Raw genomic sequence first — 12,826 nt, forward strand, 5'->3', positions numbered from 1 at the left:
GACTGGACTGGAGACTGGACTCCACTATTGATCCCGCACCCTCTCCCAGGACCCTAACTGCCCACCCCACCCCTATCACCACCCACTCTGCAACCTCATAATGCCCTCCCAGCACTGTTCACTGTAACCAAATATTCTTATTAGAGAGAGCAGAAAATGTTACCCTGAAGCCTGGCACTAATGAAAGCTGTTTTAGCCCACTTGCTAAGAACCTGAGCAGGTCTGAGACCCACTGTCCTGTTTCCTGACGGGATGCATCAGTTGACTCTACCTGGTGGTGCTCTAGAACAGTGGTCTTCATTCTTGTAAGTTGCTGCTACCCCATAACCCCAAGGTTGAAGAACACTTGTACTAGAGAGAACTACAGAGGCTAGGCCTGACTGTAGATGCTGATTATGGGAGGTCATGGTGAGAAACTGGCAAGCAGCATCTGAATGTTGCATGGCTCTATCAGTCACCGCCATCCTTTTCCTCCGACTCTCTCTGCAGTCTTCGTTCTCACTCCCACGGGGAGTTCGTCAGCTGCTTGGCTCAGAATGGTTTTGTTTTAAAAACTGAGGAGGAGGGTAGGAGAGAGCCAGAGAGGACTAGATTACCAATTTACCTGCACTGATCTCCAGTTGAACTTAGAGGCCTGTGAGGAGAGACCAGAGAGAAAGGAAAAAAAAATCTCCCCAAGCAAAAGGGAACGGGATGCTGTTCTCTGACCACCTCCGCACTGTAATAATGATAATTACATATTGCCCTTATATAATACGACTTGCCTTTGAGAATTTCAGCGCAGACGTTTGCCACAATTAAGTATGGCAACATCCATGTGAAACAGCTTCGAATGTGCTGAAAATGACAGGGGCAGCAGAGAAAGGGGCTTATTTTGCAATAAAGATATAACGCGCTTGAAGAGCACTGTTCAGGGATGGAGAGGTGCAGGCTGCAACTTATCTTCGCTCCTGTGCTTAAAGGCTATTCCTGATTAAGGAATGCTGCTCTCCCATTGGGGTGTGAATGCTCATGAGGACTTTCCCCAATTGGTTGGTTGGCAACCTTCAGTCTCGAAAGACTATGGTCTAAGCCTACAGCACCCGGTATTCCCAGGCGGTCTCCCATCCAAGTACTAACCAGGCCTGACCCTGCTTAGCTTCCGAGATCAGGCATGTACAGGTTAACAGTTGCTGCCAAAGTATGGGACTTTCCCCATACTCTGTGGTTTCAGTGGCAATAGTGCAGTGTTCAAATTACAAGTGGAGGGGGGGCAGAGGGGGACCCAGAACCCCTGCAGTTTATGCCATCCAGCTTTGCTGCTGTTTTTAGAAGGCTGAAGGTGGGGGGGTGGGTGGGAAAGAAGCTGTGATTTGGCTAAATATTTCTTAAAATGGGAGCAGGATTAGGGGAGGTTGTGGATGTAGAACCAGGGTGGTGTGGGAGTTGAACTTAGACCTGGAAGACCCAGGTTCAAATCCCCACTCAGTCATGAAGCTTTGTGGGTGACCTTGGACCAGTCACTCTCTTTCAGCCTCACCTACCTCACAGGGTTGTTGTGAGGACAAAAGGAGGGGGGAACTGTGTGTGCCACCCTGAGCTCCTTGGAGAAAGGGCAGTGTGTTGAAGAAGAAGTAATACTAATAATAAGAAACTCTTGCTCTTTGCATCCATCCTCATGCCTTTCTCTCCCGTCCTTCAGGTTTGTCGCTCTGTGGCACAGCGAGGTTTCTGCTATGATCACAACACCAGCCTTCCCTCCCGGCAGTCAGGACGCCCCCCTCCAGGACAGGTCCAGGGCTCTCTCTCCTCTCCGCTTGTCCTCCCTCCAGCAACATGGGAAGCGTCAGTAGCCTCATCTCTGGGCACAGTTTTCACAGCAAGCACTGCCGGGCCTCCCAGTACAAGCTGCGCAAGTCGTCCCACCTGAAGAAGCTGAACAGGTACTCGGACGGCTTGCTGAAGTTTGGCTTCTCTCAGGAAGTGACCCACAACAAGGCCGGCTCCAAGGGCAACAAAAACGAGGACTTTTTCTACATCAAGGTCAACCAGAAGGCTCACCGGTCGGACTACACGCCCCTCTCCAGTGGGGAGCTCAGGGGCCAAGCTGGGACCAGCAGTGTTGATTATGGCACCCCAACACCGCCAAAACCGAAGCCCCTTCCCAGCCAGCTGGAACTAGTGAGTGGGGTGGAACTTGGTCAGAGCATAAGGACTCAGTTGTGCAGTGGTGTGGGGGGTTGCCTTGGCAGAACCAAGTTGTGGGAATGGAGTGGAGATTCTTGGTGACTCTCTCTCTCTCTCTCTGGAGTCCTGGGGTCTCTAAGGGTTCTGAGAAGACCAGTTTTATTCGTCTTCATTACTTTTTAGGTTCCCTAGTTGTTGGGTGTTGGGTGCTCAATGGTTTGTGCAAATTCTCCCAGTTCCACCACTGAGACAGTGGCGTAGCTATGGGGGGGGCTGCATGATAAGTACTACAGGCATCGCAATGCACCATATAAGTGGCCCTCCCACTCACTGTCCAAGCCATTCTGGGCAGTGATGGCATTCTGGGCATGCAGGCCATCGCTCTGATGGTGGGTGGGAGGGGCCACTTATGCAGAGTGTTGCTTCACCTGCAGTACTTAGCACACTGTTGCCGTCCCCTCTGCATAGCTACGACACTGCACTGAGATCATGCTTTTAGGTCCAGTCCAGTGCCTTCTTGCTCTGGAGTTGGCCTGCCAAATGCGGCTTCCCTTACACAACACAACATGCCATCACCACCGCAATCCATCAGTTTTCCTTATCTCGATCCCTGGATTTGAAGAGAGGAATTATGAGGAAAGGAGAGTGGTGGAATATGGCATTGGAGACACTTCCTTGTCTGCTCCGTGTTCCTTTTTGAACTCAGGGAGTGGGAAGAGCCGAAGAGGTGGAGAGCAGGCATCTCTTGCCAAGCTGCTGCTTAGGCGACCATCTCAGTTGACCTCATGGAAAGACCAGCCTTGTCCACTTGTGGACTCTTGAGTTCTTTAAGTGTGGCCCCTTGCCATATGTCTTGACATATATGATCCATGGTTCCTGGCTGGGGCTGTCAAACAGAACCTTAATCCAAACTCCAAAAGCAGTTCACTGAGTTTGTTTCAGGGACCCTGAACTGAACCCATAACAAAAATCTTGTGGTTGCCTTGAACCTGACCCAGACCCCTAATACAAAACGGTAACCAGTGCAAAAGAAAGGGCTCAGTCATCAGGTACTTAACTTTCAGTTGTACGAATAATGTGTTATTTTCCTGGGTTTTTATAAAAATCCTACTGTACGTACTTAGTTTATTTAAACGTTCTTTTTTTTTAAAAAAAAGGGAAATAAACTGTTTTTAAAATAATTCTTTGAAGTTAAATAATTACAGTGAATTTTGTTCTGTCGATTTCACAGTGTTCCCTTGCAAACAAAAGTGTTTTGAAATTATTCTCCATTAAATGGATCAAAACCAGTTCAAGGCCAGTTCAAAGGGGCCATAGTGGTTCTTGAGCCCCTTCTGAAAGTTAGTTTCTGATCCAGAACGGCACTGAATAAACAGAAATGCCAATGAACTTGAAAATGAACTGAATACAATTTTTTAATGGTTTGACTCCCTGTTATAAACAGGCGATGTGACATGAGTTCGAGACTAACGTGAGTTGCAGTGCAATCTTGTACTTGTTTACTTAGAGGTAAGACTCACTGCATTCAATGGAGCTTGTTTCCAGGTTAAGTATATATAGCAGACATTTTCAACTGGTGCCCTGCAGTATATTGCAAAAGGACTGTGGGTGTGCCGTGGATGTTTGGCGCACAGCAATTGAAAATTGCTGAAAAACTCTTCCAGGTTCTATGGCTTTGTAAGGGCAAATGTACGTGGTAACCAATTGTCCCATTTCCTCTGCTGGCTCCTTCCTCCTTAGAGCTGGCAGAGGAAGGGGGCAGACAATTCATTACTATAGACAGTTGCCCTAGAAACAGAGCCACAGAACCCAGAAGAGTCTCCCAGAAGTCAGAAGTGACATCACCAGAGGTGAAGACCATAGAGGAGACCATGGAGGTTAGTGTGTCTGGGGAACACATTGAAAATCACTGGTATGTAGAACTGCAGCCTTAGACAGGACCAGTTGGTTGAAGGTCTCTGCCAACACTAACCATTTGCTTTCTCCTTCTTCCCAGACCACAGACAAGAGCTCAACCAGGCCCACCGCTTTCAAGCCAGTGCTCCCTCGCTCAAATACTGTTCTCCACTCATCTCCAGAACACAGCAGTCATGCCCCCCAGCAGCCCCAGTCCCAGGACAAAGCCAAGGATGTGGAGCCAAAGCCTGCGTTGTGCTCTGGAGGGCTGTCCGACTCTGGAAGGAACTCCATGTCTAGCCTCCCCACCCACAGCACCACCAGCAGCTACCAGTTGGACCCTCTTGTGACTTCCACAGGGCCTATCAGCCGATTTGGGGGCTCTGCCCACAACATCACCCAGTGTGCCATCTTGCAGGACAGCAACATGATGAGCCTGAAGGCCCTGTCCTTCTCTGATGGGGGCACCAAGATCCTCAACCCTGGCAAAGCCGCCCCCGCTCACCCCCACGCTGTGGAAAAGAACTCCTGCATCCGCTCGCCGCTTTCCACGGAGGAGTCGGCCATTCAGGAGCTGGAGCAGAAGCTGCTCGAGCGGGAAGGTGAGCTGCAGGAGCTACACTGCAGTTTCGAGGAGAAGGAGATCACCTCCTGCCAAAACTACGAGGAGAAGCAGAGGCGCTGCCGGGAGGAGATGGAAGGGCTCAAGCAGAAATGCAGCAACAAGCTCAAGCAGACCACACAGAAGAGTCAGAGGGCGCAGCAGCTGCTGCAACTTCAGGTGTTTCAGCTGCAGCAGGAGAAGAAGCTGCTCCGGGAGGAACTGGCCAACCTGATGAAGGAGCAGGACTTGCTGGAATCCAAGCTGAGGTCCTATGAGAAAGAGAAGACCACCTTTGCCCCAGCCCTGGAGGAGACCCAATGGGAGGTGAGCCTCATCTCTGTCTGGATCACGGACCACTTGTGTCGCAATATAAAGGGGCCGATTGGTTGTGTTTGTGTAGAAGCCAAGTTACGCACTTGCAAAAGTTGTGTTGTGCCCACAAGTTGAGAGCTGGTGTTGTGCAGTGGCTAATGCCGCAATCCTATGCACACTTTCCTGCAGATAAGCCAGGAACTTACTTCTGAGGAGACATGCATAGGATGGTGCTGTTAGGGTCGTAACCCCCAGGGCAGGTGTTCCCAACCTTCTTTTGGGACCTTACCCCCTTAAGGAGGGTGGTGACCCAATTGGGAACCTGTAGTGCTGTTGGGTTTAGCTGCTGCCACCGCTGAACACATGTAAATAAATAAGGGGCTTTTTACTTATATGTGGGCAGTGGCAGTGAAACCCGGAAGTACTGTCCTAATAGCACTATGGGTTCCCACTTAGGTCACTTCTTAAGGGTACCACTGTGTTAGGGATAAGAGGGAGATGTTGTATACAGTGTCCACTGTCCTGCTGTGCTCTTAGAAAACAGGGTAAGAAACATACAGTTTAAGCAATGATTTTCAACTTTTTTCACTTCATGGCACATCGGGAAGCCACTAAAATGGTCAAGACACACCATTGGTTTTTCTAACAACTGACAAGGCACACCACACTGCTGGTGAAGGCTCACATCCCCCATTGGCCCTACTAATAAATAACCAATACTAACAGATAACCCTCTCCCAAATTCCCACGGCACACCCGGAGACCATTCACGGCACACCAGTGTGCCACAGCACCGTGGTTGAAAATAGCTGGTTTAAAGCCTTGACTTGCGGACACAACACAATGTGTATTTTATATGTGTATTTTATTGTTTTATGTGCATGTTATAGTTTCTGTATTTTATAAACACTCTAAGGTTTTTGTGACTGAATGAGTCTAAGGGCGCAATCCTAACCCACTTTCTAGCACCAACATAAGGGCAATGCAACTCCAAGGTAAAGGAACAAACATTGCCTAACCTTGAGGAGGCCTCCATGACTGCCCCCCAATTGCAGGATGCAGCACATGCCCCACTGGCACAGCTATGCCAGTGCTGGAAATTTGGTTAGGATTGCGCTCTACAACTCTTTGTAACCCCCTGAAGAAGCTTTCTACGGTTGAAAGTGAAGCGTTGGGACTAGATCCTCCAATGTGTTTTAATCCGTGCCTTGAAGACTCGAGCAATATTTTTAATTATGTTTTAGTCTGTATGTCATCTTTGATGTATTTTAATTGCTTGTTAGCCACCTTGGGTGCCCTTCGGGGAGAAAGGCAGAGTAAAAATAGAATAAACAAATAAATTTTGCAACTGCACAACTTGGCTTATATACCAACACAACAGATTGGGCTGTGGAACAGGCTCCATTTCTCCGTGTTTAAGTAGATCTGTTGAGGCAGCTATTTCTACAGGCTCTCTTCCTCCTCCTTCCATACCGGCTGAACCTGTTGGTAGAGTGTTCAATTCAATTTGATCTTTTTTATAAATTCTTCTTTTTCTTGCTTGTTGGTTGACCTTGCTCTAATTTTACTGAATCTGGTGGGTGGCTTGCTGTTCAGCTAATGTTCCCGGAGTGAAAAAACAAAATGAAAAGAACTTTGGGAGCCTCTGCACAGCGGTGTTGAAATTCTAATCTTGAATTGGATTCATTCTCTCTCTCTCTCGCTCTCTCTCTCTCTCTCTGAGATGCTAACTTGGACGCTGATGTTGCTTCTAACTGAGTCATACTGGTATACTCTGACAGGCAAGAGTTGTCCAAGGTTTCAGGGCCAAACTATACGTGGTGTTGAGCATGTTTGCAGCAGACATGCTCTTATTGTTGGGTTTTAGTTTTTAAATAAGAAGCTCTCATGCTGAGTCAGGCCATTGGTCCATCTAGCTCAGTAGGTGTACACACTGACTGGTGGCAGCTCTTCAAAATTTCATATGAGGTCTCTCCCAGGCCCCCGGAGATGCCCTTGGAGATGCCAGGGATGCTCTGCATACAAAACAAGACAAAAACAGATGCTGCAGCAGACCTGATCCAGATTGGGACTGCGGCATGGGGGGAATGCTAAGTCTTTGCCCTTGCCACAGTCCCGGTCTAGATCACCTCCTGCTAATGGCTGCTGTTTGCCTTGGAAGATAGTTTTCACTGACAACTGAAACCATGGAGGCAACTGTGAGGACTTTCCTCCTGGGCCATATAGCAACCACAGGAAACCTGATCCAGATCAGGACCCTGGTGGGATCAAAGAAAATAAAACCTCATCCCACACCAGGATCTTGATCCAGATCAAGCCCACTCCAATGCAGCAAAATGACCAAGTGGGTAATTTCTCATAGATACTCCTGCTAACTGGGCAAAGAGGCACCTTCTAAAGTGGTGATCCTCTTGTATTCAGCAGGGGGAGAGCAACTGTCCCTCTTCATCCCAGCATAGCAACTCTCTTGCCAGTGTCTCTTCTGTGTCCTTTCAGTAGCGATTCCCCCGAGACAGACATGCAGTTTCTCATTCCATAAGAGAGTTGAAAACTTTCTGTCACAAAGCAGTATATAATATTCTAAATAAGAATAAACAGAAAATTGTACAGTGTAACCCCAGGGTTCATGGATCCGGATTTGACTCACTGCGGATGCCGTGGATACTGGGGGAAAGCCACTTCCTATTTACTCGTGAAACTGGAATTGACTTTCTGAGGCAGTCCGTCTCAGCCCATGGAGGCCTCTCCGGGACTCAGAACACCTCCAGACACAACCAGAAGGCATTTTTGGTCATGTCCGGAGGTCCTCTGAGGGCCCTCCCACCATGAATCAAATCCGTGGATGCCAGATTCATGGGGAGTCTAGAACGGATCCCTGGTGGATTCCAAGGTCCAACCTGTATGTTCTACCCCTCCTCCCCCTTGTAACATGCTGAGTGCTGAGTGTGGTCAAACTCCTGAGATCCATTTTCATGTGTGTTTGTAAATGCCAGACTCACTTGCACTGTGGTGTTTGGGCCTCAGGCAGGCCAGGTCTGAGATGGCGCCCTGACTCTTGTGTCATGTCATGTGTGTTCATATAGGTGTGCCAGAAGTCCGGCGAGATTTCTCTCCTGAAGCAGCAACTGAAGGAATCCCAGACAGAGCTCAACAGCAAGACCAACGAAGTCCTGAACCTGAAGGCTCAGCTGAAGGACATCCGGGCCAAGATGGAACTGCTGGAGATGAAGATCCAAGATCTGGAGGATTCACTTCGCAACAAGGTCACCGAGCTGGAGGTCTGCGAGAACGAGCTGCAGCGCAAGAAGAATGAGTCAGAGCTGCTGAGGGAGAAAGTGAACCTCCTGGAGGAGGAGATTGCCGAGCTTAGGACAGATTTGACCATCCTCCGGGAGGAGAGGAAGTGTGGTGGAGCCTCCTCGATGGGCCTGGAGGGTAGCGTGACAGAAGACATGCAAGCCCTGTGGAGGGAAGTCGAGCGGTTGAAGATGGAGCTTCAGGGAGAGCGAGATAGCAACGAGCAGATGACAGCCGGCTTTCAGCAGGAACGGCAGACTTGGAAGCAGGAGAAGGAGAAGGTGATCCAGTACCAGAAGCAGCTGCAGCAAAGCTACCTGCACATGTACAAACGGAACCAGAATCTGGAGAAGATGCTCCAGCAGCTGAGCGCAGGAGAGGACGGCAAAGAGCCCCTGGACCTTGACCTCCACGGTACCGATGTCCCTTACGAGGACATCATCGCCACTGAGATCTGAAAGGTGACGTGCTGCCCACCTACCATGAAGGAATGGGTCTCTTCTCTTTCAACTGGGGAGGGTGGGGATTGTGTACAGTCAGCTGAATCGCCTGTGTTTCGGTGGAGGTCCTAGCCTGGCCCGACTGGACCTGCCGTGGTTGTCCTGCCATGACACTGTCCCATATCTGTCATGCTCCTGAATCTCACCAGAAGGGCAACCCGCTTCTGCTATGTCACGTGGAGAAAGGGGGGAGGGTGGGCTTAACCTGTGAACCGCCCAGTCAAGGTAGAATTTAAGGTAGATCGGAGAAGTTGCTTCTGTAATGGAGGTGCAAGAATATCTGGGCCAGGCAGAACCAGTGGCTCTCTCTTAAGAATGTAGCAGGCCGCCTTACCCTAAGACCACCGGGCCATCTCGCTCAGTATTTTTGACACAGGCTGGCAGTGGCTCTCCAAGGTTTCAGGCAGGGAATTTTTCTCTGTCCCACCTGGAGATTGGACAGGGCCCTTCTGCATTCAATGCCAAGGGCTAGTCAAGAATGGAAAGCCACCCCCTGGGGTGGTCACTTCATCCAGCAGAGAGGGGGCAGGCTCCGTCTCTGTCTGCCCACACGCCTGCCTTCAATATCCCACTCCTTAAGTTCTAAAAGGAAGAGGGCAATGGAGCGGAAGAGGAAGTGGGGAAGAGAGGAGAGCGGTGGGCTAGAGCAGCTCACTCCATCCCCCTCTTCCTTTTCATATCTGAGGGAGGGAGAGCAGCAACCTCAAGTGCCAGGAGGTCACCCAGGCAAGATTTTTTTTCTATCTGGGAAGAAATAATCTCACCCCACTTGGAAGACCCCCCAGCACCGTTCTTATCTTGGATGAATTTTACTCATCCCCTATGGCCATGAAGTTCACAAGGTGATCATGGGGCTGACACCATCTCTCAGCCCCAACATGCTTCACCGTGTTCTGGTGGGAGGGGGAGAACCAAGTGTGGTTGTAGATGTAGTCTCTATTTGAAACAACACAGGTTTGTAATGGAAACTAATGCAAGCAAATACCTCTGTTTTCATATTGGTTGCACCCAAGATAATCCACTTATGCAGAGCTGTAGTTGCTTGTGAAAAATGTATGCAACTAAACTGGCCATCATCTTTATACTGTGAGTTTAGCAGATCCATTCAGAGTTTGACCAAATGGTGCAGGGTTGGGTCAACACACTCAATCCATGTTCACAGCACCCCCCACAAAATCTACTTTTTGCTGCTTAAATGATAGACCACTCAGCATAACATCTGAGTAAATGGGTGGAAAGTGTGAGTAAAAATAAAATTATGAAGCGTATTGAAGGACAAGCCTGGCTGAAAGAGAATCGGCTGCAAAGGGTAGTTCAGCCTGACTAGCCTATTAGAGTCCTTTGAGAGTGTCAGCAACTGTGGGGTTAGAGGTTGTCTGGAAGGTGATGAACACTTGGACTTTGAAAATGCTTTTGATGCTCTTGAGCAGGGGTCTCCAAACCTTTTGGCCAGAGGGCCGCATCAAATGTCTGGCACGGTTTTGAGGGCCGGAAAAAAAATTGAAATATAAAATTTATATAAATAGAGATAGAACTTAGATGTCTGAATAAATGAATGAATGGGCTCAGTCATTCAACCTCTCTGGCCCTTAGAACACCCTCCAGAGCATAGTTCCAGTCATGTTTGGCAAAGTGGGTCAGGGGCTTTCAGGGGACAAGAGGCTGGCCGTGGGCCGGATAGAGGCTCGCTGTGGGCCGCATCCGGCCCCCGGGCCGGGGTTTGGAGACCCCTGCTCTTGAGTAAACCTGGCCAGTCATGAGATATGGGGGGGTAGATCCTCTTATAGGCTGACAACTGGCAAAAGAACAGCAAACAGAAGGTAGGAATAAGTGGACATGGAGGAGGAAAGTAAGATGCGTAGCACAGGCACATACATCTCCCCACCCAGCACCCTGCGTGCACAGAGTCACATGAAGTGTGATGTCCACATCGCACCTAAATATGCATTGGAAATATTGCTATAATATTTTTGCTGAGCGATTATGTACAATTTGAATGTTTCATCACCTTGTGAGTGTGAGAAGGCAGAGATGCTGTGCCGGGTGGGAAGGAAATGGGAACATAAGCCGCTCCACATCACGCATTGGGTGCTAAGTTTCATAGATTAGCAGGGGATCTGAACCATGATCTCCCCTCTCCGAGTCTGACACCCTCTTGGCTGTCAGAATGTACACAGGCACAATCCTAACCAACTTTCCAGCACTGGCCTAGCAGTGCCAATGTGGCGTGCACTGCATCCTGCAGTGGGAAGGCAGTCAAGGGGGCCTCCTCAAGATAAGGGTACTTTTGTTACCTGCCTTGGGGCTGCATTGTGACTAGGTCAATGCTGGAAAGGTGATTAGGATTGCGCCCTAGATTTCTTAACCCTACAGCGGATAAAGACCAGTCATCCTGCCCCAGTAATGTAAATATTCCCCTTTCTTGTGCATTTGTGCCGAATGTAAATTTTTTGAAAATGAATGTTAGTGTTTCTAGTGCATCCAGGATTACCAGCTGGCTGGGGAAAAATTGTCCTAGCTTGCTCTTGTCTCTTTAACAAAGGTCTGAAATGTCAAAGCTCGCAGGTGGAACTTTTCAGGGTCTGGAGCTATGAATGATCACCTGCTAGTAGCTGAAGATCAGTCAGTGCTGACCCAAGGATACCTGGCATTGAGGTGGTGCACCTACTGCCATCTTACTTGGCAGCATGCCAACCACCACGACCTCAGCTGCTCTTCTGCCAATCCCAGTGATTTGAAAAGAGGAGAATGGAGAGGAACGGTGGGGGGAAGGACTCTAGTGGGCCAGGGCATTGAAGATAGTCCAGCCTAGGGGTCTTCAGGTGTCAAGCAAACAGAACAGTGAGATAGTGAGTGCCCTGGTTCCTGGTCTTTTCCCACCTGTTGCCAGATAGCCAGCATGCACTGCTACAGGCCCGCAGGAAGTGGGGGGGGGCAGGGAGTAGAATGGCAAGAGTGTGCTCTCAGTTTTTGCAGGGTGGGCAGAGAGAAAGAAGACGGGATGCAAGGCATGGCGGAGAGTAGAGAATGTTGCGATGGGGACAGCAGGTGGATGACTGGAAGTCTAAGGGGATCATTGAATTGGGGGCTTGGCCAAAGCTCCCCTCCAAAGCCAACATCTCCAGCAGGATTTAACTCATCTAGGAATTCCAATCCTAATTCAAATCCAGGGAGCAAGAGGAGAAGCAGCAGAGGCAAGAGGGTAGGCAAAGGTTCACACTTTGCAGTGACAGGACCATTGCTTCCTGGTCAACTGTGTCCTGGTCAAATGCATCCTGGTCTTGGACATTTGCATCTGTGTTTTGTGCATCCTGGACCTTTCACCAGGACATGGTAGTCAAGGAAACAAATGCCCTCATACTGCTCTTTGCATGACTGCCTCTGGCGATCTGACCGATGAGGCCACCCCTGATCAAAATGCTGTTGCAGGGCCCAGTTCCCCAAGGTGGCAACCCTGTACAGTGTGTTCCACTCTTGGGAGGTGAATCTTCGCAGGGGCACCTAGGATTTGAGAGAGAAGCTGACTGTCCTATTTACTCTGTTGCTTTACCCTGATGATTAAAATCATTCTTGGGCTTGCGATCACGAAGCCTTACCGCGTAATAATTACTCTCCCTCCTCTGCCTGCCAGTCAGCTAATTGGGTTTCCGCGCATACGTTTCTGATTAACAACATTTGCATTGTTAATTACGATCTCCCCCCATGGGGAGGGGGGATGGTCTGCTCCAGGATGAAACTCCAATGAATCCCATGGGGTTAATTACCTCTGGGTGGGCGGGACTCAGTGCAGTGTTCCTGTCTTACCCTGCTGAGATGATGAGCTTCCCCCCCAGAGCTGTCTACCTCCTCTCTCTCCCCTCCTCTCCACCCACCTCACCTAGGGGCAGGGGAACAGCTGTTGGCAGGCATCATTAAGAGGGAAAGAGTTCATATTGCTTCCTTACTTGGGCCTCCGAGCGTATTTTGTAACAGGAGGGCAAAACACCGCAGCGCAATTTCACGGCGCCGCTTAATTCTGAACCAGCCCAGAATATGCCGGGTTTATTTATGC

General features: G+C 49.4%; 1 protein-coding gene across 1 annotated transcript; it reads left to right on the forward strand.

Moving 5' to 3' along the window:
* The first annotated feature begins 1,815 nt into the window (after window positions 1-1,815).
* LZTS1 (leucine zipper tumor suppressor 1) lies at window positions 1,816-8,733 on the forward strand. Its single transcript, XM_066639581.1, has 3 exons — window positions 1,816-2,160; window positions 4,163-4,990; window positions 8,062-8,733. The coding sequence occupies exons 1-3, from the start codon at window positions 1,816-1,818 to the stop codon at window positions 8,731-8,733; spliced, it is 1,845 nt and encodes a 614-aa protein (XP_066495678.1).
* Window positions 8,734-12,826: the final 4,093 nt, after the last annotated feature.

This window comes from Tiliqua scincoides, chromosome 11 (genome assembly GCF_035046505.1).
Source record: "Tiliqua scincoides isolate rTilSci1 chromosome 11, rTilSci1.hap2, whole genome shotgun sequence".
NCBI lineage: Eukaryota > Metazoa > Chordata > Lepidosauria > Squamata > Scincidae > Tiliqua > Tiliqua scincoides.